Genomic DNA, 25,794 nt, shown 5'->3' with positions numbered 1-25,794 from the left:
TCAGTAAGCCTAGTTAACCTCCTAAGATTGGTTACCATGATGTAATCACAGAAAGACAACCCCTGTTGCATAAAATTGGCACCTTCAAATGGAAATGACCACTTAACTGTGATGGAGAAAGCAAAACAGAAAAGCAGCGAAGAAAAGTGTTTTAGAGGACACCAAGGCTTCTGGTGTAAAGGTGCATTGGGTAGCAGAGCCCACGACGGTAATCTCCTAAATTCAGAGCCAGGCTTAAGGAAAAGTCTCACTTTTCACACGTTACACAACCAAAGCCCAGTTGGTTCTAATCAACCTTAACTCACCTCCAGGACTCCATCAGAGTCTGAGCAGAGGCTGGCTTCATGTTTGGAAACGACGACAGCAAGGCTGCTTAAGGCTAACAGCGCGTTGCCTTTGACCACCGGGCTGTCTCTGTTTAAAAAGAAAGAGATCCCAAGAGAGGATTTGGGGGCATTAACCAGAGAAGGCAAGGCGCTATTATAGGGAGGGCAGATGAGGTCAAAAAGCACTTCCACCCCTTCACAGAGCCTTGGAAACACAGGTCTGTTTGTTCCCTGGAGTTAGAAGCTTCTGTCCTTCTTCTGATGCTAGTGTTAATTTTTAACTCTTCTTATAAATGTATGGTCATTATGCTTTGGGGAACCTAAAAAAAATCCAAGCTCAGATATCTAAGCTCCTTCTCCCTAAAATTTTTTATTTCATCATTTGACCTTACATTTCCCAAGCCATCTTCTTCAGCATCATCTTCAGTCAATATACATGTATGGATTTATTTTAGAAGCCCAGCCAAGGACAGTTGTGTGAATAAGCCCAGCAGAATGGAATTGGGCCCTGGCTTTTCTAAAGCACTGGTATGTGGAACCAACTTCTAGTGAATTGCTTCACAAAGCACACTTCACTAGCAACTCGACACACTGGCGGCTTTCTCCTCCATCACTATCATTTTCCCCTTCCCTCTCTTACTATGCCAAAGCCAGCAACCTTAGAGTCAGTCTGTAACATGATTCAGAGCCCCTAAAGAAGATGCAAAAAAGGCTTGTTCTCAGGCAGTTTGGACTGAGAGATGTCTTTCTATATCATCCAAATGTCAGTTTTCTAATATTGGCAATAAATCATCAGTTTAACTTCTGAATTTGGTATCAAGAAAACTGAATCTCTTAAATATACTTACTACTTGAAAATGTACATTTAATATTATTCCATAATTCCAAAGTCCTCCTACCGAGTAAAGTCCCCAAGGGGTCACTGATGACATGCTCTTGGCCTGCTGACTCCATCATAACAGAACTCAGGCAACAGGGTACCCTTACCACCAGACACTTCAGTTCTCAGTTAGTCCTAGGATTGTGTGTAGTGCTAGTCGCTCAGTCGTGTCTGACAGTTTGTGATCCCATGATTTGCCCATGGGATTCTCCAGGCAAGAACACTGGAGTGGATAGCCATTCCCTTCTTCAGGGGATCTTCTCGACCCAGGGATGGAACCAGGGTCTCCTGCATTGCAGGCAGATTCTTTACCATCTGAGCTACCAGGGAAGCCGGGTTCCTATAAACACAGAGAATGTTTCTCTGAACCTGGAGCTCGGACCTGAACTTGAACCAGTGTGTACATCTGAGAACGACTCCCTGCTTACCCTGGTGCAGGAAGAGAACTGATGCGTGGATGTCCAGATCTGATCCCCAGGCAAGTCTAGTACATCCAGCCCTAGGCCACAGTCGTGACCGAACATGTGAGTTAGTGAGCGTTAACAGGTCAGTATAAACTTGTGTTCTTGCACTTCTGTTTCCATTTGGTAAGAATGGAATTCGGGACTCGTCGTTATCAAGTTCTTCCATCTATCAATTCCTCCAATCCTCTCTTCTTTCTCCCGCTCCCTCTCTAGGGTTGATTAAACTCAGTAAGGCTTTGTACTCTGGGTCATTTTGTTCACTCCTTCTCCAATCATTTCTCTAAGAGGCCTGTCATATGTTTGATAAGACAACATTTACATTGTGGGATGGGGCAGGGGGAAAGAACAGAAAGGAAGACTTGAGGTTGAAGGAGTTTTGCAAGGAGGATTACTGGCAACTCCTATAGCTAATAATAAAATCCCAGTAAGTAAGGCAAGATGTGGGCATTCCCAGGTGCCCTAGCCAGAAAACCAGTTAAAATCAAAATTAAATCTTTTATGTCTAATATTCTCTCTTTCCTTTGGCTGAGACTGTCTTGAAGTCTGTTCTGCAAAAATGATCATGAATCCCTGAAGTTAGATTTTTTAAAAAGTTTTAAATTCTCGGTGAATGTATCACCCTGAAGAAATTCTTAGATGGGCACCAGAAATTGCATAACAAATCTTCTAAATCAAGAATATTGGTCTGGACCTTCCCTAGCAGTCTGGTGGTTAAGACTTCATCTTCCAAAGCAAGGGGTTCGGATTTGATCCCTGGTTGGGGAGCTATTGTGTACCAAGAACCAAAATATAAAACAAGCAATATTGTAACAAATTCAATAAAGACTTTTAAAACGGTCCATATTAAAAAAAAATTGTCAAGATGACATAAAGTGTCTTTTTAACCCTAAAATTCTAAAAGAGAATTTATCCTCAGTTTTGAAACAGTGTCCCAAATAATTGTATTTGAAAAGTTTCACTGGTCTTTACATTACTAAGCATGTATTGCTTTTGTAAAATGGAAAAAAATATATTTAAAGTCACTGGTAATTAGATCTTTGGATGAAGACTAAAAGCATATCTGTACATTAATCTTTAATAGAAAAAAAAAAAAACAGTCACACAAGGTATGCTTAGGCCAAGTTACACATTCATAAAGGTACTGTGACTAGCTCTTCATCATCTTTACACTCCCCACGGGCCTTGCATAGTGACTTATGGAGAGAAGACACTCCATAGATACTCATGAGACATATTCAAGGAGGAGCTAGCCAGGTGAAACTCTAGAATTTGTTCAGCAAAAACTCTTCACCTTGTTGATCACATAACTATCCCCAACCAGTCAAGTAGTGGTGGCTAATTTGCATAATAACATGTCAGCATCAGTACAGTATTTATCTAGGCAACACCACTGACATTTTAATTAAAGTGTCCTTTGAAACGGATGCCATTAACCTAATTAAAAAGCTCAAGGAAGGATGAGCTACACTGATGCTTTCTTAGGGACAAAGTATTACATTACATATTAGTGAAGTGACCCAATCCTTTGGGGATTTTTATCTTTAGGTTCAAACCTATTTAATTATTAACAACAAAAATAAACTTACATCAGTCTAATCCTGTGACTAGTGTTTTACTTCCTACATTTAATTTATGCCTCAGAACAGAATAAGCCCTACATTGGCCCAAAGGAGCCCGGTGGCTCAGTGGTAAAGAATCTGCCTGCCTGCCAATGCAGGAGACGTGGGTTCAATTCCTGGGTTGGAAAAATCCCCTGCAGAAGGAAATGGCATCCAGCTCAAGTATTCCTGCCTGGGAAATCCCATGGACAGAGGAGCCTGGTGGGCTCTAGTCCATGCGAAAGAGTTGGACATGACTTAGTGACTAAAACGACAACCACCACCACCTAAGGCGGCCATAGTCCAAGGAACAGAAGACTAAACTGGCAGGAGGTGATAAGGGGGTCCTCACATGATTGGAGGAAGCCAGTGGGAAAAATTACAGAGAAGGCAGCAGAGTGATTTTTTTCTTCCTCTCTATCATTAATCTCTCAGCCTCTGGACCTTAACTATCTCCTGCTCACTTGTGAATCCCTAGTATTGTCAGGATGGTTTTAATAAGATAAGATCTATAAAATACTTTGAAATGTTTGATGAAAAGGTAACACCATGAGAACATAAATTATTTTTACTCAATATCACTGGGAATGTGAACACACTTTACTTAGGTATTAGTCATGAAATGATGTTTTGCAGATTTGAAGGTTAAAGTCTTGGTGAAATAAAATTTTAGAATGGAATCTGCAAAAGCTACTGCAGAGGCAAAATTACAGTCTGTTTAATAGAAAGACACTAGTTTCTTCAGCATTTGAGCATTTGTTGCAAATGTCAGGGCATTGTTTTTAACAGGAACTAAGTAGACTATTCAATAGAACAAACTGAAAGGTAGAGGTTAAAGGCGGTCCCCATCCCAGCCCCTCCTCCCCTCCAATAAGAAGCTGAATGCTCTCCCACTGTGTCTGCAATTCACCAAACTACAGAAGCAGGCACAAATGACTTCCTATGGAACGCTCTCTGTACTTTAGTTTTCATTTTGTCAACAGATACGTCAGCAGGTATTTCCCAGGGCTTCCCACAGAACTGAGGGTAGGGGAGGATTACCACTTCTCTTTCCCTTTATTCAGAGGACATGAGGCTGAATAGTGATCAGGTACCAAGATCAAATTTTACAGCAAACTATCTGTGTAAGAAATTGCCAGTGGAAAGTGAACTCTAAGGTAGATTATGTTTTTATCTTTTTTTAGGCAAAGCCTATTTAGCTACAGAAAGTTCTGGGAAATGAGAGAGATCAACTATACTGTAGTTAAATATTTCTAGATAATATGGACTTTCAGTACATATGAAGTCCTCTAGGTCAAAGGTATATCTATATTATTTGGTGAATAAGAAGAAAGGAAGTCAAACAGAAATGGCAGCAACTAAGGAGAACAGTGAAAAGAAGTCTATGTAACTGACATGTAACTTACTCCCAGGAAAAATTAGGCAGCATGCTAACAAAGGGACTTAAAGAGATTGTTCAAGCAAGTTCACTAGGGTATAATTTTCTCAGTGAGAGATGGCTTCAGATAAATAAAAAGCCTTAAGGTAGCAATGCTCAAGCTATTTTTGTTAAAGTAATCATAAATATATGATAGAAACTGCCTTTTTACCTGAGTCTTCACATTAGTTTTTAGTATTAAAAAATTCAATATTTAGATACACTTGGTCCAAGAGCACCAAGAGAATAAAAGGCTCTGTCTTAAATTATTTACTGGCTCACACTTGAGATTTAATCTATTTGTAAAACAGAAATAACTCACATTAGCAAGGACTTCTTGCCCTGTACTAAACTGTAATCCTTTAAATCTAAGCCAAAGCACAGAGCATTTTGTAAAGTGTACAACATGGACATATCTTTGATGTAAAAGTTATGTGGCTGTACTGCTTTCTCTGTATTTTCACAGAAAGACGTAGTAAAAATTAACTGCATATGAGAAAGGACAATGACTGATTTTTTAAAAAAGAACTAAAAAGTCCTTTAAAATCCTTATGAAATGCCTGAAAAGGAGAAATTATTCATACTTGTAAGGGGAAAAAATGTTTATAGAAAATTTCTGGTAAGAGAATAAATGGATCTTACTTTGCAGCTGCTTTGGTGATTTCATCAGTCAACATGTCTCGAACCCTGCAATACAGTTGGAAAACAGGTATGAGATCTTACAGTCGAGCAAGAAAGCAATCTTTTTGCTTATTCATCAGTTAACAAGAACCTCTGGCAATGACTCCAGATCTTAAAATTTCCATGTGGAATTTTAGTGTAAGGTGAAAGAACTTAATAAAGGGCTTCACCTCCAACATAGTCTCATCTGCTTATTCCTTAGATTACTTAGTAGAAACAGGGAAGGAGGTGAATGTAGCTCATGTATAGGCAGTGTCGTCATGGTATACACTCTTACGCTGAGTGGTGGGTATACAAGTGTCCTGTATATGACTCTTTGTTATGGACTGAATGTTTGTGTCTCCTGCTCCAAACTGACCAACTGAAATCTTAACTGAATGTATGGCATCTGGAGGTGGGACCTTTAGGAGGTGATAAGAGTGAGGCCCTCATGCATGGGATGAGTGTCCTTACAAGACAGACCAGAGGGCTTGCTTTCTCTCTGCTCTCCACCAAGTGAAGCTACAAGGAGATGGCAGCCCACCAGCAAAGTTAGGAAGCAGGGCTTCACCAGCACCATGTGGGCTGTCACCTTGATCTAGGGCTTCCCAGCTCCTATAACTGTGGGAAATAAATTTCTGTTGTTTAAGCCATCTGGTCTATGATATTTTTGTTACAGAAGCCTAAATAAGACATTCTCTCTTTTCTACACAGGAGCTCATCAAGACAACAATTTATTACTCCCAGATTATACATAATAGCATTGTCACTATGTACGTATATAAAATAAAATTTCAAATGTTGGCTACAATATACTTAATATAATTTTAATATGTTTATATGAAACTAATATAATTTTATATGTCAATCATACCTCAATTTTTAAAAAAACATGGTTATAAAGTTGAACTAAAAAAACTACATTTATGGATTTGAAAGGAAGGTACTGTTCAGTCGTGTCCGACTGTGTGTGACCCCATAGACGGCAGCCCACCAGGCTCCCCCATCCCTGGGCTTCTCCAGGCAAGAACACTGGAGTGGGTTGCCATTTCCTTCTCCAATGCATGAAAGTGAAAAGTGAAAGGGAAGTCGCTCAGTCGTGTCCGACTCTTCGTGACCCCATAGACTGAAGCCCACCAGGCTCCTCCATCCATGGGATTTTCCAGGCAAGAGTACTGGAGTGGGCTGCCATTGCCTTCACCAAGGGAAGGTATGTTCAATTCAAATATTCATAGGGGTTTTTTTCATATTAGAGTCTTAAGATAAAGTGAAAAACAATCATCGACAAATTTATATTAAGAAGACATCATAAATATTTTCACTATACACTTTGAGTTTCATAAATTTAAAGTTTTTATAACTATATAAATGTTTTACAAATATAAATTATATTTGCATTTATAAGTAGTTGCATTTAAAATAAAATCTTAGCTATCCAGTACTCTCAGAATGAGTCATTCTTAAGAGCCAACTTCTTCAGATAGTTGCAAACTGATCCTTAAACCTGTACTTTATAAAACCATTTGATAATAAACTTCTCTAAAACATATTGTCCTATCTTGGCCCTCCTAAATGGAGTATAGTGCGTTCAGTGCATTCTTCTATTGGTCAATGTGAAATATTTACACATGACGACCTGCCTGTACTTCTACATAGGGTGACAGCCTCCACTAGGTCCCTCCCCCTCCCTACGCGCCCTCTCTGCCGCATCACCAATTCTTCCTTCTCCACTTGCATTACTCCCCGCAGCTCGTGAACACACTATGACATCTACCATCGTAGGGAAAGAAGCCCTCCAGCTATTGCCCCATTTCACTGCATCTCACACCGCAGAACTCACTTAAAAGAACAGTTTATACTTAGGACTCAAGTTTACCTCCTTCCATTCTCTCTAGACCCTTCTATAATTTGGCTTTTGTCCCTACAAAACAGCTCCTTCTTGGTTAACAATGACTGTCAAGAGGCCAATCTAATGCTCAACTCTCAGTCTCAGAGCAGTATCTGACACAACTGATTGCTCTTCTCTTGAAACACTTTCTTCCTTAAGTGTTTACGGTGGCTTTTCAGATTCCATTCTCTCTTGGTTTTCCTCCTACAGTGCCGATCACTGATGTTCCATCTGCTTTACTGGCTCCTCTTCACCTGCCCTATTTCTAAATGTTGAAGTGCCCCAGGGCTCAGTCCTCTGACCTTTTCTCTGTCTTTGCTCATTCCCTAGATGACCTCATCCAGCATCTTGATGTTAAATGCAGTCGGTATGCTGATGGTTCCCAAATTTATATATCCAGCCCTGAACTCTAGACTCATAGTCAACAACCTACTTGATAGCTCCAAACTATAGGTCTAATTAGGCATCTCAGGCTCAGCATGTCTCAAATCTAATTTCTACTCTAGATAGATCTGTTTTTCTGTAGTTTTCTTTATCTTAGTAAATGAGAATGCCATACTTTTACTTATTCACAGTCAAAATCTTAGAGTTATCCTTGACTTCCATTTCTCTCTCACATCCTTGATTCCATATGTCACCGTGTATATTTGGAATAGTATAGCTAACATACCACTCCCCAGATTATCATTTTCAGAAGATGAAACTAAAACCATGTGTAAAGGAAAATAGCAAATAGGAAGCAAAATCCAAATGCTTAATCTCTAATCTTAAATCCAATGTCATAATGTTTTAAACTGCATTGCTATTTTTAAAATGAATCTGGGAAACATAACTTAGAATAGAATTATTTAAACATGCGAGTACACACACACACACACACAAGCTTCTGCTTTTCTACATATGCCAATTGTTAGTAAATTAAAAACTGAAACCCAAGTAACCTTTGAACAGATTTTTATATTAAAGAAATCTGTGGCTACAGGCAAAGTTATTTATTAGATTCTGGGCACTTCACTTAGATTTAGGCTGCTGTAACATTAATCTGACAAGGTATTCATCCCAACCTATGTAACAACTTAAACTGCTTTTAATGTGCCAGCACTTACACATTTCTAGATAATATAGTGGGAATTCACTGGGGGATGTCTGCCAAAGAAAGTAAAGTCTAAACATGGTAAAGTTGTTCCTAGTAATGAAGATGTGTTGAGGAGGGAAGAGCAGGGCAGGGGAAGGTACTCTTTGACTAAATGAGTGAGAAAAACACTCAACTTTATTCAAAAGCATGTAAAATTATCAATTACAGGGAAAAAAGGGAAAAACAAACCATTTTCACACTGCTTAAGAAAACAATAAAAATATATAAAATCCATGAATAAAGCTCTCCTCCTTTTATCTGGGGAGAAGGTGGAAAATACATCCATCACATCTTTGGCCATTGCCCACTTAGGCTCATAGAGAGGTTCAAATTCCAACATTTAAGTCTTTAAAGGTAGTCACCTTCTCCTCCACAGTTCATTTCCCATAACAAATAATGAGCACAGAAAGCCATGCCCTTACCAGAGCCAGGCTGTGTTTTTTTTGTACTGCACCTCTTCAGGTCCTTCTTTTCCATGTTTTAACTGCAATTCCAGTTCTCCTATCCTTCCCTGCAAAAAGCACAGCATCTATCAGCATGCAAACTCTATGGCCAAAATGATTTTAAAATTTCTTTGGAAAACACTTAGGTAACAGATGGATCCTTTCCCAAGTAGCCTTTAGGTGTTCCTGATAAGATAGCAGATTATGACAGAGGATGTGTAAGGAGAGAGAATTATATGACTGCTAGGGATTTCCACATTCACCAAATAAGTATAACCTGCAGCAGTTGTATATTTGGCAAATTTAGTGCAGAGCATTAAATGTTGGGATATCTATTAAAAGCAGATTTGAAGTCCATACGGCCCATTCAACAAATCCTCCATATAGTAATAATCTGACTGTGTCAGCAGCTGCTAATTGGAACCGACACAATACTGAGACTGGATTACCAGCATTCCAACAGAACGGTTAGAAAATGAGGAAGAAGTACATAATACTTAAGATTTAGGTAAGGTGTAACAAAAAGGATTATCAAACAGCTGCACACTACATTTCTATTTCTTGACTAAACTTACAGACATAATTCTCCACCAGTATCAGGCCAATATATATATATATACACACACACACACACACATATATATAGCTAATATCATCATCCTGTTAAAGGCAAAACCTTCAAATATTTTTTTTTTTTACACTCAGAATTATTTTGATCAGATGCTTTCCCCTTTCCTGCATCACCAGTTAAATTATTTAAATGTAGTTAAAATTCTGGTATATTGATACACCTTGAATCAAACAAGAACTTATTATTATGTATTACAGAGTAATACCAAACTGTTTGCAGAAGTGTTTTGTGTGGCTTTTGTTCCCACTAGCAGTAAACGACTTCTGGCTTTCTCACATCCTTGACAGCATTTGGGATTGTCAGGCTTTTAAATTCTTACCATTTTGGGGAGTGTGAAAATGGGACCCGTTACAGTTTTAATTTTCATTTTACTATTTACTGAGATTAAGCATCTTTCCAAATGTTTAAAGACTATTCAGGTTTCTTATTCTGTTCATTTTTCTACTGGTTGATTTTTCTCGTAGATTTTAGAGTTCTAGGGTGTGCTCTTGGAGAAGGCAATGGCACACCACTCCAGTACTCTTGCCTGGAAAATCCCATGGACAGAGGAGCCTGGTGGGCTGCAGTCCATGGGGTCACTAAGAGTCAGACACAACTGAGCGACTTCACTTTCACTTTTCACTTTCATGCACTGGAGAAGGAAATGGCAACCCACTCCAGGGTTCTTGCCTGGAGAATCTCAGGAATGGGGAGCCTGGTGGGCTGCCGTCTATGGGGTCCCACAGAGTCGGACACGACTGAAGCGACTTAGCAGCAGCAGCTGCAGTAGCAGTAGGGTGTGCTCTACAGAAGAAAAACGTATCTCTCTATATATTCTAGAGAGGGAAGCAATACAGCTTTAGGTTAAGGATGTGGGTTCTGAAATCATGATGTTTTAACCTAATGGCATTTCTATTTGCGTGCTATGGAAATTTGGGCAAGTTACTTCACCTCTCCAAGCTTCAGTTTCCATTTGTAAAGTATAGCAAACACCTGACTTATGGTATTACAGTATCACATTAAATAATGTGAAAAAGTGTCTATTTAGTATAGTGACTGGGAATAATTGCTACCATTATCAGGTCTGCTGTAAAAAACAAATCCCCCTTATTATCTTCTTATAAGCTATTCTCTCATGAATATATATGTATATAGAATCTTCTTGAAATAATTCATATTTTTAATCTGCATACTCTCAAAGAGTAAAAGGTTCCCCAAAATGTAATATCCAGACAATACAGTTACACGTCCCTGTATTTCTCTCATACACTCTCATTACTGGCCTGTAAGCTCATTGACAAGGACAAGGACAATTTATCCAGCTAAGGAGGCCCTGTATTTTCACAACCTCCAGCACATAGGGCTCACCAGTTCAGCACACTGAGATCTGGTGGGCATTCTGTTCACGTCCTTCATAGTTCCTATTTACTTCAGTCAGTGTCCATCCCCATCTCTGTGTTTTCAATGACAGAATCCTGACCTTTTCATTCTCCCTCTGTCTCTTGGAGTAAGGTATCAGAGATGGTCAAACTGGCAAGATATTAATATTTAATATTGATTGTAGCCTTCCAGGAGGGTAGGCAAAACACAAAATCATGCCTATTGCCTGCCTCTGTTTATTATGCTTCTTAAATCATTCCTTTTTCCTCCTAAAATATGTACGTTCCATAATGCTTTCCATAAAAGATAAGAAATTAAAAGGTTAAAAATCGTTCAGAAATTAAAAAAACACACAAAAAGGCCGGTATACGTGCAGCCTCTTGAGAAGGTCCACTTTTCTGATCTCTCCTGTAGCCATAAATCAGTACAACTCTACTGTGACTAAGTACCTTTTTCCTTTTCCCTTTCTCAGAGTTTTGGTTCTTCTCAGTCGTCTCTTCTGAAATGTCTCTAACTCCTTCCACCCAGTCAATGTTAGACTATTTATTCAGACCCACTTTGCCATCCAGTTCTTCACCTACTGATATGAGATCCAGTGGCATTTAACTCAGTCTCCTCTGCTTCTGGTTAACAGCTACGGTTAAGAAGAGGGGGAGAGGTGGGGGGAACACTCATTGAGAGAGAAAAGGCTGAAATAATCACTTGAACTGAGATTTTTGGATGGCCTGTAGATTTCAATTATTAATTTATCCATTGATCTTCCTTAAAAAAAAAAAAAAGAAATACCCTCAGCCTGTGTAACTACAAGTTGCTAATTACAGTGAGCAATTTTGCCTAATTCTAAACTTGCACACTGAAAACAACCTTTACAAATGGTCAAAGAGTAATTTACTAGTAGTCACAATTCCTGACTGGTTTTGACTTCAGATTATTGTGTGGCCAGCTGACCAATGCAGGAAACAAGTATCTTCAGTCAACCTATTTTTAACCCCTCTGTCCTGTCTGAGGTCATAGTCATAGTCCCTAAGGACCCTTTACACAAAGGTTGGAAACCTTAACCTCCTTAGCATCCCTCAAAAGGAGCAAGGTCAAGTCGACTGGACGGCACCTTACCAAAATGGACTCAAAACCGTCAGTCAACCTGTAGCTGCATTTTTCAACTTCATGGGAAGAAATTCAAATACCTCCCCACGTCAATCACTTTGATATGCTTATAATTCAAAATCCCATGTTCTTGTGGAAAATTAGATGAGGCTAGAAGCTGATGCCCAAGCGAAAGCCACTAGAAGTGTTCAAATTGCAAACTTATTCACATTACAGTCAACCTCCAGGGAATAATGCAGAATGTACCTTTCAGAGTGTCTCCTAGGCTTATTGAATAAAACATGGCTCCTCTAAATGATGTTCCAGTCTACAAAACATGTCTAGCACCAGATGGAAGTAACTACACCTCCTGTACCAAAGAGCTATCCTCCAGGACGGAAATTCTTGATATAGACGAGGAGTTTGGCAGTTGCTCTAATTCTTCTAAGATCCTGTAAATTCTATTTAAGTGTGTGGGCTCATTAAAAAAAAACACACACAACCTGTTGAACAGTTAAAATGCATCAGCACATCAAATAATACTGATAGCCTATAGAGCACTGCTATATTTTTAAAATAATACTGAAAATCTTTTTACAGCCCCTACTTTGAGTTTTAGCTCTTAATCACCAATTCTCATCGGAACTAGACTTATTAGAAATCCAAAGGAAAGAGATTTTAATTGATAAATAAATACACATAAAGATACATATGTCACCGACAACAATAGAAAAGGCAGAATAATTGACCTGTATTATTACAAAATACTCAGCTGGATTTTCATAAATTGATCTCGAAAATATTAAACCAATTTGCATTATTTGTAACAACTAATGATGGTATTGGGCTGCCCAGGTGGCTCGGTGGTAAAGAATCAGCTTGCCAAAGCAGGAGACTCGAGTTTGATCTGTGAGTAGGGAAGATTCCCCTGCAGAAGGAAATGGCAACCACTCTAGTATTCTTGCTTGGGACATCCCATGGACAGAGGAGCTTGGCGGACGACAGTCCATAGAGTTGCAAAGAATCAGAGGCACACAATGGTGGTGTTAGGGAAAAAGCATGACATGGTTGCAAAGACTGTGGCTCTGGAATCAGACAAATCCAGGTTAAGTTCTAGCTCCCTCATTTACTGACTGTTGGGTTGTGTGCTGTTTGCTTTGCTTTCCTGCTAACCCTGCTTTCCCATCTATAATCCCATTCTACATGAGGTTAACAATACCTACTTCAAAGGGCTTCTGTAAAGATGAACTGAAATACTAAATGTTACATGTTGGTAGGCAGACACTAGTCATTTAATAAAGGTCTTATTATGAAAAGGAAACCATAGAGTATTTTTTAAAAATCAATTGCTTGTCATCTGCATGTTATATACCATGAGTGTATGCTTAACTGCTCAGTTGTGTACAACCCTTTGCGACCCCATGGACTGTAGCCTGCCAGGCTCCCCTGTCCATGGGATTCTCCAGGTAAGAATACTAGAGTGGGTTGCCATTCCCTTCTCCAGAGGATTTTCCCAACCCAGGGATCAAACCTTGGTCTCCTGCATTGCAGAAGATACTTTACTGCCTGAGCCACCAGGGATGCCCATCTTATACCACAATCCTGTCCTATTTGACCTTCCTTATGCTAAGAGCTAAATAAATTCTCAGGACATTCTGCAGGAGAAGGAGTTACTCTTGCTGCTTCCAGGAGCCTGTATTGGAGTACATCCTCTATTAAAGCATCAAAGACTGAATATGTTGCAGCAAGGTTTTAAGATGCAAACATGAATGCTGAGATGCTGAGTCATTCCTCTGGCCCCACCTCCGTCCTTTAGGACAGTGGTCCCCAACCTATTTGGCACCAGGGACCAGTTTCGTGGAAAACAATCTTTTCATGGACCAGAAGGTAGGAGGAAGGTGGTCTTGGAATGATTCAAGCACATTATATTTATTGTATACTTTATTTCTATTATTATTACATCAGCTCCACCTCAGATCATCAGGCATTAGATCCCTGAGGTTGGAGACAACTGTAATATTTAACCACAACACCTTATTTCTTAAGACTTCATAAAAATCTTATTTGGGGCCATCAATTTCTTAAGTAATTTAGATTTTTTTTTTTTCCTATCATCCTTAACAATGAATTTTAAGCTAGGAAAAAGAATTAAGGTTTTTTTTTTTCATATTGTTAATTGTTTATATATTCCCAAACTGGTTAAAATTATTTCTAATTTTTGAAATTCATAAACTATAACTTACAATATTATTGTAATAAAAGAAGTCAAATTAAGCATAATTCATTTATTTAGTGAGTACCTACTATGGTTTAGACATGTCAGGTTCTGGAGAGACAACAGATAGGAAAACAGCTTCTGACTGTAAGGAAGAGAGATAACTGGAGGGAGACCCTGGACACATAACTCAGGTGATGAGGGCTTCTAAAGGGAAGCATGGGTTCTAAGGAAGCATATGCGAGGGGCAGACAACCCTGGTGGGAGAGGGGAGGCACACAGATAAAACTATAAAGAACAAGTAGAAATTTGCCATTCCAACATGTGCCCCTTAAACCACCATGACTAACTATACATACAAAGTGAAACTTACTCCTGCAATTTGACAAAAAGGGAAAAGCTGCAAAAGAGCCTTGAATAGGCAAAGGGAAGTGGCAGTGCCTGCAATGGAAGAACAGTGTAGGTAAAAGTCAGACGGTTAGGGTATACTTCCCTGGTAGTCCAGTGGCTAAGACCCTACATTCCCAATGCAGGGGGCCTAGGTTCGATTCCTGGTTGGGGAACTAAAAAATTAAGAGGTTAGGGAAGACATGCTGTGTTTAGGAAAACAAAGAAATTGAGCAAGGTTGAAAATGCAGGGGGAGGGTTAAGACATAAAGCTGGAGGCGTAAGCAAGTCTAGATGGAGAGGGGGCAGGCACAAGATGATGAACTCAGTCTGGGAGGTGCTCAAGTTGAGGTGCTGTGTGCCAGCCACGGGGGACATCAGGCACAATAACAGACATTCGCCAAGCAGCAGGGCACAGGAGAGAAGCATTCAGGAGGGAGCTCTGGAAGGAACACACATTTGGGGGGGCGGTCATCACATTTAAAATTTCAGTGCAGTTATACATGTATGCTTCACATTCTTTTATGAGCAAAAATAACCATTGCATTTTTTATTGGAGTATAATCACTTTAAAAGGTGTTCGTTTCTGCTGTACAATGAAGAGAAACAGCTATATGTATCTATGTTTCCCACCCCTCTTGAGCCTCCCTCTAAGCTGCCGTCATCCCACTTCTCTTGGTCATCACGGAGCACCCAGCTGAGTTCCCTGTGCAATGAAACAGCTTTCCACTAGCCACATGGCACACTTGGTAGGGTGTCTATGTCAAACCTAGCCCCCCAATTTGTCCCAGCCTCCCGTTCCCTGCCTGAATCCACATTCTTTAGTCTGCGTCTCTATTCCTGCCCTGCAAGTAGGTTCATCTGTACCATTTTTCTAGATGCCACATATTTGCATTACTATAAGTCAGAAAGAAGCAAACGGCTGCATTTTTGATAATGCTATTTTCCTAAGTGCTTTTACATTAAATACATATTTGCAGTAAACCTTAAAAAAGAGACAGGCCTTAAAGCAAGCCATCCCATGATCTCATTACCTGTAAAATGGCATGATAAGCACGAGTCATATACGCGAGCCAGGCCTGGGGGAGAAAAATTGCCCGGTGCCACTCGGAAAGCTGGATATGAACCTGTGGGGAAAATGTACCAGAAGTCAGGCTGTACAATATTAAAACAGAACAAAATGAAAACTGTATCAGGAACTCTTTCCTTCCCTTCATTTCAATGGTTTAGATTCTAAAACAAACCAAATCCGTCTAGGATCATAACCGCAAATAAGATCTTTTGGAGATTTTCAAAGGAGAGGAGTTTAGAGTCCTGCAAAGACAAAATAAAATAAGCCTGGAATTTTCTAAATTAAAGCATATAAAATCCTACATTGACCACAAGTTAAGATGCATGTGTAATACAAATATGTCTTTGAAAATTAGGGAGAAACTCTAGAAAGCCTCTTGTCAATGTCAGGAAACTAGGTTTTGTCTAACAAATCCCCCTAGTAATTTTAAATAAAAATAAATATTGCTCACATCCTGGACTTCCAATATGACAGTTTATGAAGTAATAAACTTAAATTGCCAACAGAAATATCATGTTGTGTAGAAACCGTAGTGGTAAGGGCATGCAAATGAGTCCCGCACACAGCAATTGTGCACACCGCTAGACAAATGCCCTTTAATCAGTGTGGGTAAACAAGAGAAAAATGATATATGCCAACACTGAAATCCTGTTTCTGAAGACAGGCCCAGACAAAACATCTGGTTTTCATAATCATTTCTGTTTCTACCTATGAGTATACGGCTATCTTGCAACGAATCTTGCCAAGGTCTGCTTCTGTTAAAGAAAGATCACTCAAGAAAAAAACCGTCACCATGCATCACATTTCATGTTTCCTGTAACTCATCTCATCTAAACTCAAACAACGGAAGCTTCAGTCTGTGTCTCACAGACAAACAACAACAACAAACACACAGAAAGGACAAATGTCTATATGATTGCCCCAGGATCATGATAACTACAGTATTTACAGAGATTTTTACTATATGACAGGAATTAATTTTCTCAAGTGCTTTGTGATAGGGAAGAGAACAGCCTCTCCGAACCGGGTTGGTTTCCATGGCTTCTGGCATTTTCTTTCATCCCTGTCTCAGTGTGGGCCTACAACAAGCAAGGGACTCTGGAAGGATATGAGGATTATAAATCGATCAGTGACTGCAGACGGTTCAGAAATGGGCAGAGGGAGTCACAAACGGCCATAAATAGATTATGAAGCGTCTGTGGGAACAAAGACATCAGTTCTGTCTGAAATTTACACCCCTCATCCCATTGCCTCTTCTTTAAAAATCAGTTACTCAAACAGTATGAAAGAGATATTCAGATCATGAAATAAACTTAAAAAAATTATGAAGACAGGTTTCTTGCTTTTCTGGTTAAGTACTCATTCTGTCAAGTAGAGTAGGGGGAGCCTTGTCAACATATTAACAAAACTCCTCGAAGGAATGAACCCACCAATTCCTGCTTCCTCTCTCATTGTTCAGGAGGCTGTGGAGGCACTAATTAGCCCTTGACCTTGCTCTCTGTTTCCAAAATGTGAGGACTTTCCTTTAACTTTTTTCCTATCAATTGTTTTCTTTCCATAAAATAGATGAACAATCTTTGAGTTCTATTTTGAGATCTGGATTACACAGAAAGAAAACCAGCGCCACAACTGAAACTTTTACCTCTTACTTCAGAACTTCAAAATATCTTAAAATTTTGCTGCCAAATAATCTACGGACATCATTGCACAACTAAGAATATCCATGTGCTGTGTGCTAAGTCACTCAGTCATGTCTGACTCTTTGTGACCCTATGGACCATAAACTGACAGGCTCCTTTGTCCATGGGATTCTCCAGGCAAGAACAATGGAGTGGGTTGCCGTGCCCTCCTCCAGGGGATCTTCCCGACCAGGGATCGAACCCAGCTCTCTTATACCACCTGGGAAGCTCAAGTCTCGGCAAATTGGCAAAGAGAGCATTGAATGTTTTTGGAAAGACAACGATCTCAATTGCTTCTTAACTTGAGTTAAGAAAAGAAAGTAGTATGAAAAAAATGTAAAGGTAAATAAGCAAATCAAATGTCAAGCTTCTAAGAACAAAGACGCTCAAGCCAGGAAACCTATTTAAAAGGTGGTTATAAACTGAAGGTTAAAGCTACTCCTCCTGCTGCTACTCAGACCACATCTGAGGGTGGGTGCAGGGAGGCAGCCAGGCTTGAGCCTAGACACCAGCCTGAACTCCCCCAGGTTTCCTGAGGTTATACCTAGTCTTTGTGTTCTGTGGAGTTAGCTGGGGCCAATCTCCTGTAAAATGCACTTTCTCACTTTTTCCCTTACAGAAGAGAGACTTAGGGAAGCGGCTTGCACAGCAATGCCCTTACTCTCCAGCTGCGCTACAGACACAGGGACTTCCTTGACCATTTTTAACATAAACACATTTTAGGATCCCGTTCCAATTCAATACATAACCCTCCCACATAGGTTAATGTTTCTAGGCTGACAAATATAATTAGCATTTTTAAAGTATGAAAATCATGTATCATTTGCTATACTTGTGAGAAGCCTTTGAAGGAAAGCCAATCAACAAACAAGTTCCAAATCATGATGTTTCAACCCTGTTATTCAACAGATGATAAAGCGAGGTTCTCAAGCACTGTTCACTCAGTTTTAATTAACATGTGCAATATACTTTTTCTGAGACTAACTCTGGATATCTATGCAATGACAGGTGTCTGATGGACTGCTGAGGTGAGCAGGTTCTATGATTTAGGAAAGAGTAAGAGTTTCTGTACTAAGTATAATGAAACATTACTGCATGTGCCTAAAGGAAGAGACCACTTTATGGAAATATGCAAATAGAAGAAAGGGGGGAAAGAAGGATAATAAGGCCAGAGTGGGGACAGAAGCAGATTACAGGACCAATAGGGTGATCAGTGTATCTCATTCAGAAGCTGAAGCCTGAGTGAAAACTTGAAGATGAAGATCTAAAAACAAAGGAAAGTGCTAGTGGGAATGGAAAATGGTTCAGCTGCTATGGAAAACAGTTTGGTGGTTCCTCAAAAAGTTAAACATAGAATTATGACCCAGCAATTCCACTCCTGGGCTTGAATCTGCCTGCAAACGCAGGAGACTCAAGAGACATGGGTTCAATCCCTGGGTTGGGAAGATCCCCTGAAGAAGGAAATGGCAACCCACTTCAGTATTCTTACCTGGAAAATTTCACGGACAGAAGAGCCTGGTGGGCTACAGTCCACAGGGTTACAAAGAGTCAGACACGGCTGAGCGTGCACACACACAGACACACACACAGTTCCACTCCTAGGTATATACTGAAAAGAACTGAAAATACATATTCAAACAAATACTGTAATACAGGCTCAAGCAGCACTTTCACAATAGGTGAAAGGTGGAAATAACCCATAAATGAATTTGTTCATGAAAGAATAAACGGATGAACAAAAAAATGATATATCCACAATGGAATATTATTTGGCCATAAAAAGGGACGCAGGCTACAACATGGATGTACCTTGAAAACATGATGTGAAAGTGAAAGAAGCCAGACACAAAAGGTCATATATTATAAGATTCCATTTATATGAGATGTCCAGAACAGGGAAATCCTTACAGATAGAAAGCAACTTAGTGGTTGCCAGGGATGGGGAGATGAAGAAGTGGGAGGGAACATTTAGTGTATACATGGTCTCATTTGAGGGTGATGAAAAGGTTAGTCCTGATGGTTACTCACTGAAAAGGTACTAAATACCACTGATGTACACACTTTAAGCCTTAAAATGGTTAGTTTGATGTTACATGTCTTTTAATTCAATCAAAAAACAAAACAAAAGATAAGGCAAAGGTCCCTAAAGTGGCTGCGTGGCTCACTGTTTTAGGAACAGAGGGGAGACCGGTATAATGAGCACAGACAGAGAAGCAAAGAGGAGTGGAAAGAGAGCGGGCTGGTGAGTCAACAGGAGAAAGGATGGCCTTCTAGGTCAGTTCTCAGGACTTGCCTTTACTCTCACTAAAGGAGGAGTCATTATAAGGCTTTGAGACAAATAATATGATCTAATCTACATTGTAAAAGGATCTTATGGACTGTTCTGCTGAGAAGAGACTATAGTGGGCAAAGGTCAAAGCAGAGAAATCTGCTCAGAGGCACCTGCGAAACTACAGGTGAGAGACATTGGTGGCTCAGAGTGGTATCATTTAGACTGTAGAATAATCGTTTTCAAGTATTTAGCTATGTGATTATTCCACCTCACCCCAAATGTTAAGTAAAATGCCACTATTTAAAGCGCGAATCAGAGAGGCCGAATTTGTCTACAGGAAGTAAGGAGGAAGGTTGCGGCTGGGTGCTCAGCCCTCACGATCATCTCGGTCTGCTTTGCGGTGGGCCCTCGTGAGTCTCGTGCACGCATGCTCAGTCGTGTCTGACTCCTTACGACCCCATGGGCTGTACAGCCCACCTGGCTCCTCTGTCCACGGGATTCTCAAAGGCAAGGATACTGAAGGGGGTTGCCATTCCCTTCTCCAGAGGACCTGCCCAACCCAGTGACAGAACCTGCATCTCTTAGCCTGTGGTGGTCCTTGGAATTCTTTAAAATGCAGTTTTAACTAGAGGCACATAAGAGAGATCAGTGGTTGTCAGGAGATGGGGGAGCACGGGAGGGGCGGACTGCAAAGGGGCATGGGGCGATTTTAGGGTACTGGAACTGTCCTTATCCTGACTGTGGTACTGATTAGATGAATGTGTTCACTTCTCAAAATTCATAGAACTATACACTAAAATGAGAGAAACCTACCACATGTATATAACTCAATAAAATAAAATTTAAAATACATAGTTTGAAAATGACCACTTTTAGAACACGTACTTCTCAAACATTCACCTCCCACTATCTAATACCCTCTGTACACTTCTTTGCATCATCATTCAAAAGCCACTCTCCCTCTTATCATTCCTCTATCAACATTACCCCATCAATATTGCAGTCACCCAGATTTGAAATTTCTGATTTATCCTGGACTTCTCCCTTGCCTCCAACTCAGTTGTCAACTCTGCCTCTGAAATGTTCACTACGTTTGTCCCTACTTTCTTCCTCACTGAGTTAGTCCTAATTCCTGTCTTAATTATTGAGGCCACCTAGCTCATCTCTTAACAGTCTAAAATCTTCCTTCCTTCTAATACATCCTGAACGATGTTGCTACTATTACATTAACTCAGAATTTTTCAAAAAACCTTTGATGGTTCATTAAAGAATAAAGTCCCAAATTCTTCTATGCTATGTCCAAAGTATTTTAGAATTAAAAGTACGCCATTTACTTTAAGAAATAATTTGTTGTTATGTGAGAACTCTACTGGCTAAGATCCTCGACCAGTTTCCCCACTTACTTTCTGCTCCTCTCTTTCATTTAACCTGTATTCTGGTTCACTTGGGTTATAAACCAATCTCCAAGCCTGTCCGATGCTCTTCAAGACCTTCGCATTCACTGAATGCTTCCACGGCTTTGAATGTCCTGTGTCCCTCTCACCTCTACTTACTGAAATATTTCTCCCATCCGTACACTTCCAGTGCACTATACTACACCTCTCTTGTTATACTCAACAGATTGCATTTTTTTGTGATTAGATGCTAATCATACCAACCTAAGAGCAGAGATCATATTCTATTCACCCTGGAATCCCTCTCACGGACACTGAACCCACAACAGTGTCTCACACATAAATGTTCCCTTAAAGACCTGCTGAGCTTAACCACATTAAATGTACAGTATTCGCTTTAAGGCAAAATCTTGTCATGTGAAAACTACACTATCATAAACAAGTAATCACAGAGAGTTATGATGTGTGAAAACACAATGTTAGAAAACCATTTTAATAGACACAGCCAAACTCAAATACAAGTTGTTGAGGATATGATTATTTGAAATTTTACAAAACATGTTCAAAATGTTCTGGCTGGGAAATGTTTCATTCCAGATTAAAAACACACTGAGTGACAAAGCGAAATTTAAAGTGAGTATTATAAACTTTACAGTTTGGAATTTCCTAACTAAACATTTTAATTAGTATCACACAAGTTCTAAGGCCATATACCTGAAATGCTAGCTCGACAGAAAATATCCTGCTTAGAAACACAATTCACAAACATAGAGCAAATGTCAAAAGACAGAATGAAAAAGGAGATCTAGTTTCCTCACGGATACATATTTTTCTTGAAGGAACTATGTGTGTGTGCTTAGTTGCATCTGACTCGATTTTACCCCCACGGACTCTAGCCCACCAGGCTCCTCTGTCCGTGGGGTTCTCCAGGCAAGAATACTGGAGTGGGTTGCCATTTTCTCCTCCAGGGGGTCTTCCTGACCCAGGGACTGAACCTGGGTCTCCTGAATTGCAGGCAAATTCTTTACTGTCTGAGCCACCAGGGGAGCCGTGGCAGGAACTACATGACCACTTCATTTGATAATTTACAGTTCAGAATACATTGCCCAGAAGTTTGGTAATATTCTCTGCCTCTTGAGTGATCTTAACAAATATAATTATTCATTTATAAGAAAATACTCATTTCAACAACCCTTCATTAAATAACTTACATCATGTAAAGTCAAGCTTTGGTGAGGCTGACTATGAAACTGGAATGGGACAAGATAGAACAGCACGTAAAACTGACAGGTCAAGTGTTTGCCATGGATTTTAAAACCTCAGTCTCACAAAGTAAGGCGTTTTCATGTTTCCCAGATGTATATCTTATTATCAAAAGAATGAAAGCATTTAACCTCAGTTGCTACCCAGACACACCAACACTGAGTCACTACATTTGGTCTGTGACATATGTACACTCCTCCCACATTCCCAGAAGAAAAACCATTTGTACTTAGTGTTAGAGACCCCCAAGGCCGCTCAATGCCCCACTGTATATAAATAAGAAAAGCACAGGCTTCAGTTGTCTGTCAAAAGTAATCTTGTTTGCACAGAATAATTTTTTGTTATTCCCGTCCCCTGACAAATACTGACTGGAAGACAAGAAGGGAGGGCTTGTGACGGACACATTTTTAAAGGAGAATGACACTCATCACTTTGTAGGTGCTTTCTGGACATTTTAAACTCTCTCCTCCCTCCCTCCCACTTTCTCTCTTTACCTCAGTCTCTCTTCTCTCCCCCCCACTCCCCTTTCCCATTAGGATAACATTAGCTTGAAAGCTGACAATTCAATCACATCTCAAGCAACCATTTACTCTGTTATTTAATAGGAAGGGGGAAAAACCTGTTACCATAACAACTCACATGGCACAGTAATTACAGAGTCTCTAAAATATAGCAAACCATACTTTTCACAGTGTTTTCTAAGGGGAATATGTAACAAGCACAGATACCACTTCTCCCAATTATTATTCAAAATTTTCATCTAATTGTTTCTTATTGCATGAATGCTAACATGCTCCATGCTTTTCACAAGAAATACATTTTTAAATAAAGAAGGCACTGAAAGAAAAGGGGAAATGACGGGTTATAGCCCATGTACTTTTGGGTATCTAGGGGAAAATGTAAAGAAGGCAGAAGAAAAAAAAATAACTTATAGGCAAAATAAACAAGTGATGATCAATTTCAAAAGAAAGAAAGAAGAAAAATATCTCATTCAGAGTAGTGCCAGCAATAAGCCCAATAAAGGTTTCGCTGAAAAAAAGATGAAAAAAGAGCTCATTACCTAGTGCTAAGGCAGAAATATGGTTGGGTAGCAGCAGCAGGATCAGGAAAATTTGCATGTGCCTGAAGCTGTAGGAAATAATGAAGCAAGGCTGCCATTCTCATCCAGGGACAAATCAGTATCATCCAATTTAGGGGAGAGTGTCATATCAGAGTTAGAAATGCCAAAGGATGACAAGACAGGCAGCAACTTCCAGGGAAAGAGACATGTCATTCACCTTCAGCTTCCTCATCAAATGGAGCCAAGTCAGTCTCAGGATGAGAAAAGTAGTCATAAATCAGGGCGGAGGAGGAGCTTGAAGCAGCACTGGTATGTCTGAAATGACCCCTGCTGGTCCCCTTTTCAAAGGAGCAAAGAGAGCGAGGGCACTTCAGTTTCAGAGAAATCTAAACTATCCCTGGTAGGTCAGGTCAAACCCAATTCAGACTTAGGTATGTGAGTCTTCTCAAAGTATAACATGGGAGAGTTTCAATTTAAAACAAAAACAGTTTTTAGAAAGAAGGGTGTTAAAGAAGAATTCATCACAGATTAAACAGCTAGGTCTCTAAGACACCGAATATACTTGATTTAACTAATGTCATTATTGAGAAATATTGACAATTACATGCAGCAAAATACACTTTAAAAATTAAGATTAGAGCATTTGAATATTCATTTACCCATTCATTCACTCACTCACTCATCTATAGTTGTATGCATTAGGGCTACAGAATATCCTATAGGTATATATAACCTTTGGCAGAGAGGGGAGGCTAAACCATATGAATGAATAACAACACAGTTTATAATAGCTTGTTCAAATGACAATAATGTCACTTCCTAGTAAGATCTCAACAATTATTAGATTCACCATCAATTTAACTGCAACATTTCTGGAAAAAGGAAATGATCCCACTAAATGCACATGTAAAATATAAGACACACCCAAGTTTTCAAAGGATTAAAATCATTTATAAAGTGTCTACTATGTGCCAGGAATACCAAGCACTGGAACTACATATGGCCAAAACAAATTCCCTGATTTTATGAAGTGCACACTTTTTAAAAGGAGAGATACATACTAATTGTCATGTATGCTGTGCCACCGAAATTCCCTCTTCAGGATTAGTAGGGATGGACGGATAGATAGTGTAAACAGTCTCATATATTATGTAACTTGAATTCATAGTTACAAACTTTCCTAAAGCAAACTCCAAGCCCAGACTTTTCACTAGACAACTCTACCACTTAAGGAAAAAATTACTAGGAGAGCATTGTCCTGATAACATATCAGGCAAAGATATTACAATGAAACCACAAAACCATATCTCTCATAGATGCCGTGGTGCAAAAATCCTTAACAAAGTGTGTGTGTGCTAAGTTGCTTCAGCTGGATTTGACTCTGTGTAATCCTATGGACTATATAGCCCACCAGGCTCCTCTGTCCATGGGATTCTCCAGGCAAGAATACTGGAGTGGGTGGCAGTGTCCTCCTCCATGGGATCTTCCCGACCCAGGAATGGAACTCACATCTCTTATATGTCTTATGTATTGGCAGGATGCATACCACTAGGATCACCTGGGAAGCCCCCTAACAAAGTATTACTAGCAAATCAAATTCAGCAATAAATAGGATACTATATTACAATCAAGTGGAGTTTATCCTAGGAATGCAGATTTGGTTCACATTAGAAAAATTAATCAAAATAATTCATCCTACTAACAAATGAAAAAAGTATATAATCATTTCAACAAATGTAGAAAAAACCCATTTGACAAAATTCAACATCTATTTGTGATTAAAAAAAAAAAACTTACCAATTTAGGAATAAAGGAAACTTAATCAACCTAATACAGAATATCCATAAAATCGCTATACTAACAGTAAATATAACATCATATGTAATGTAAGCATCCTGAATGCTTTCCCCCAAGACTATTTTGTTAACAAAATAAGAATGTCTGCTCTCAGCACTGCTATTCAACCATACCAAAGGGCCCTAGACAGTGCAATTAGGCAAGAAAAAGAAATCAAAGGCATACAGATTGGAAAGAAAAACACTAAGACAATCTCTATTCACAGACAACATTGCAACGAAAATCAAAAAGAATCTACAAAAAATCTACAAGAATATATAAGTAGGTAGAGTAAGGCCATAAAAAAGTATCAATTATAAGTTTATATTTTAGCAATGAACAGTTGGAAATAAAGACAAACCAAAAAACATTCTAATTGCCCTAGCATAAAAATACTTAGGGATGTTCAGTACTTATTAAATTTAGCAAAATAGGTGCAAGATTTGTAGTAAGAAAACCACAAAACACTGACCTAAAATAATGGAGTAATACTTGCATACTGGTTGAAAAACTCAATATTATTAAGATATCAGTTCTCTCCCAGACTGATATACAAATTCAATGCATTTGTAACTAAAATTACAGCAGGTTTTAAAAATAGTTTCTCAAAGCTGATTTAAAAGGTATGTGGAGACTTTGGGATCGACATGTACACACTGTTAAAGTAGATAACCAACGAGGACCTTCTATATAGCACAGGGAACTCTGCTCAGTGTTACGTGGCAGCTTGGA

General features: G+C 39.4%; 1 protein-coding gene across 3 annotated transcripts in view; it reads right to left on the bottom strand.

Annotated features, from left to right (window-relative positions):
- FOCAD (focadhesin) overlaps positions 1-25,794 on the bottom strand; it is a 298,144-nt gene that overhangs the window by 61,851 nt on the left and 210,499 nt on the right. For all 3 annotated transcript variants that reach the window (XM_027964571.2, XM_042243479.1, XM_060409523.1), the window contains exons 22-25: positions 15,521-15,613; positions 8,791-8,879; positions 5,328-5,372; positions 306-414 (exon numbers count right to left, since the gene is read on the bottom strand). In XM_027964571.2, coding sequence (XP_027820372.2) covers positions 306-414; positions 5,328-5,372; positions 8,791-8,879; positions 15,521-15,613 — 336 coding nt within the window. The remainder of the gene's footprint in view (positions 1-305; positions 415-5,327; positions 5,373-8,790; positions 8,880-15,520; positions 15,614-25,794) is intronic.

Source organism: Ovis aries, chromosome 2 (assembly GCF_016772045.2).
Source record: "Ovis aries strain OAR_USU_Benz2616 breed Rambouillet chromosome 2, ARS-UI_Ramb_v3.0, whole genome shotgun sequence".
Lineage (NCBI taxonomy): Eukaryota > Metazoa > Chordata > Mammalia > Artiodactyla > Bovidae > Ovis > Ovis aries.
Note: the sequence above shows the minus strand (reverse complement) of the source record. Positions and strands in the feature narration are given on the sequence as shown.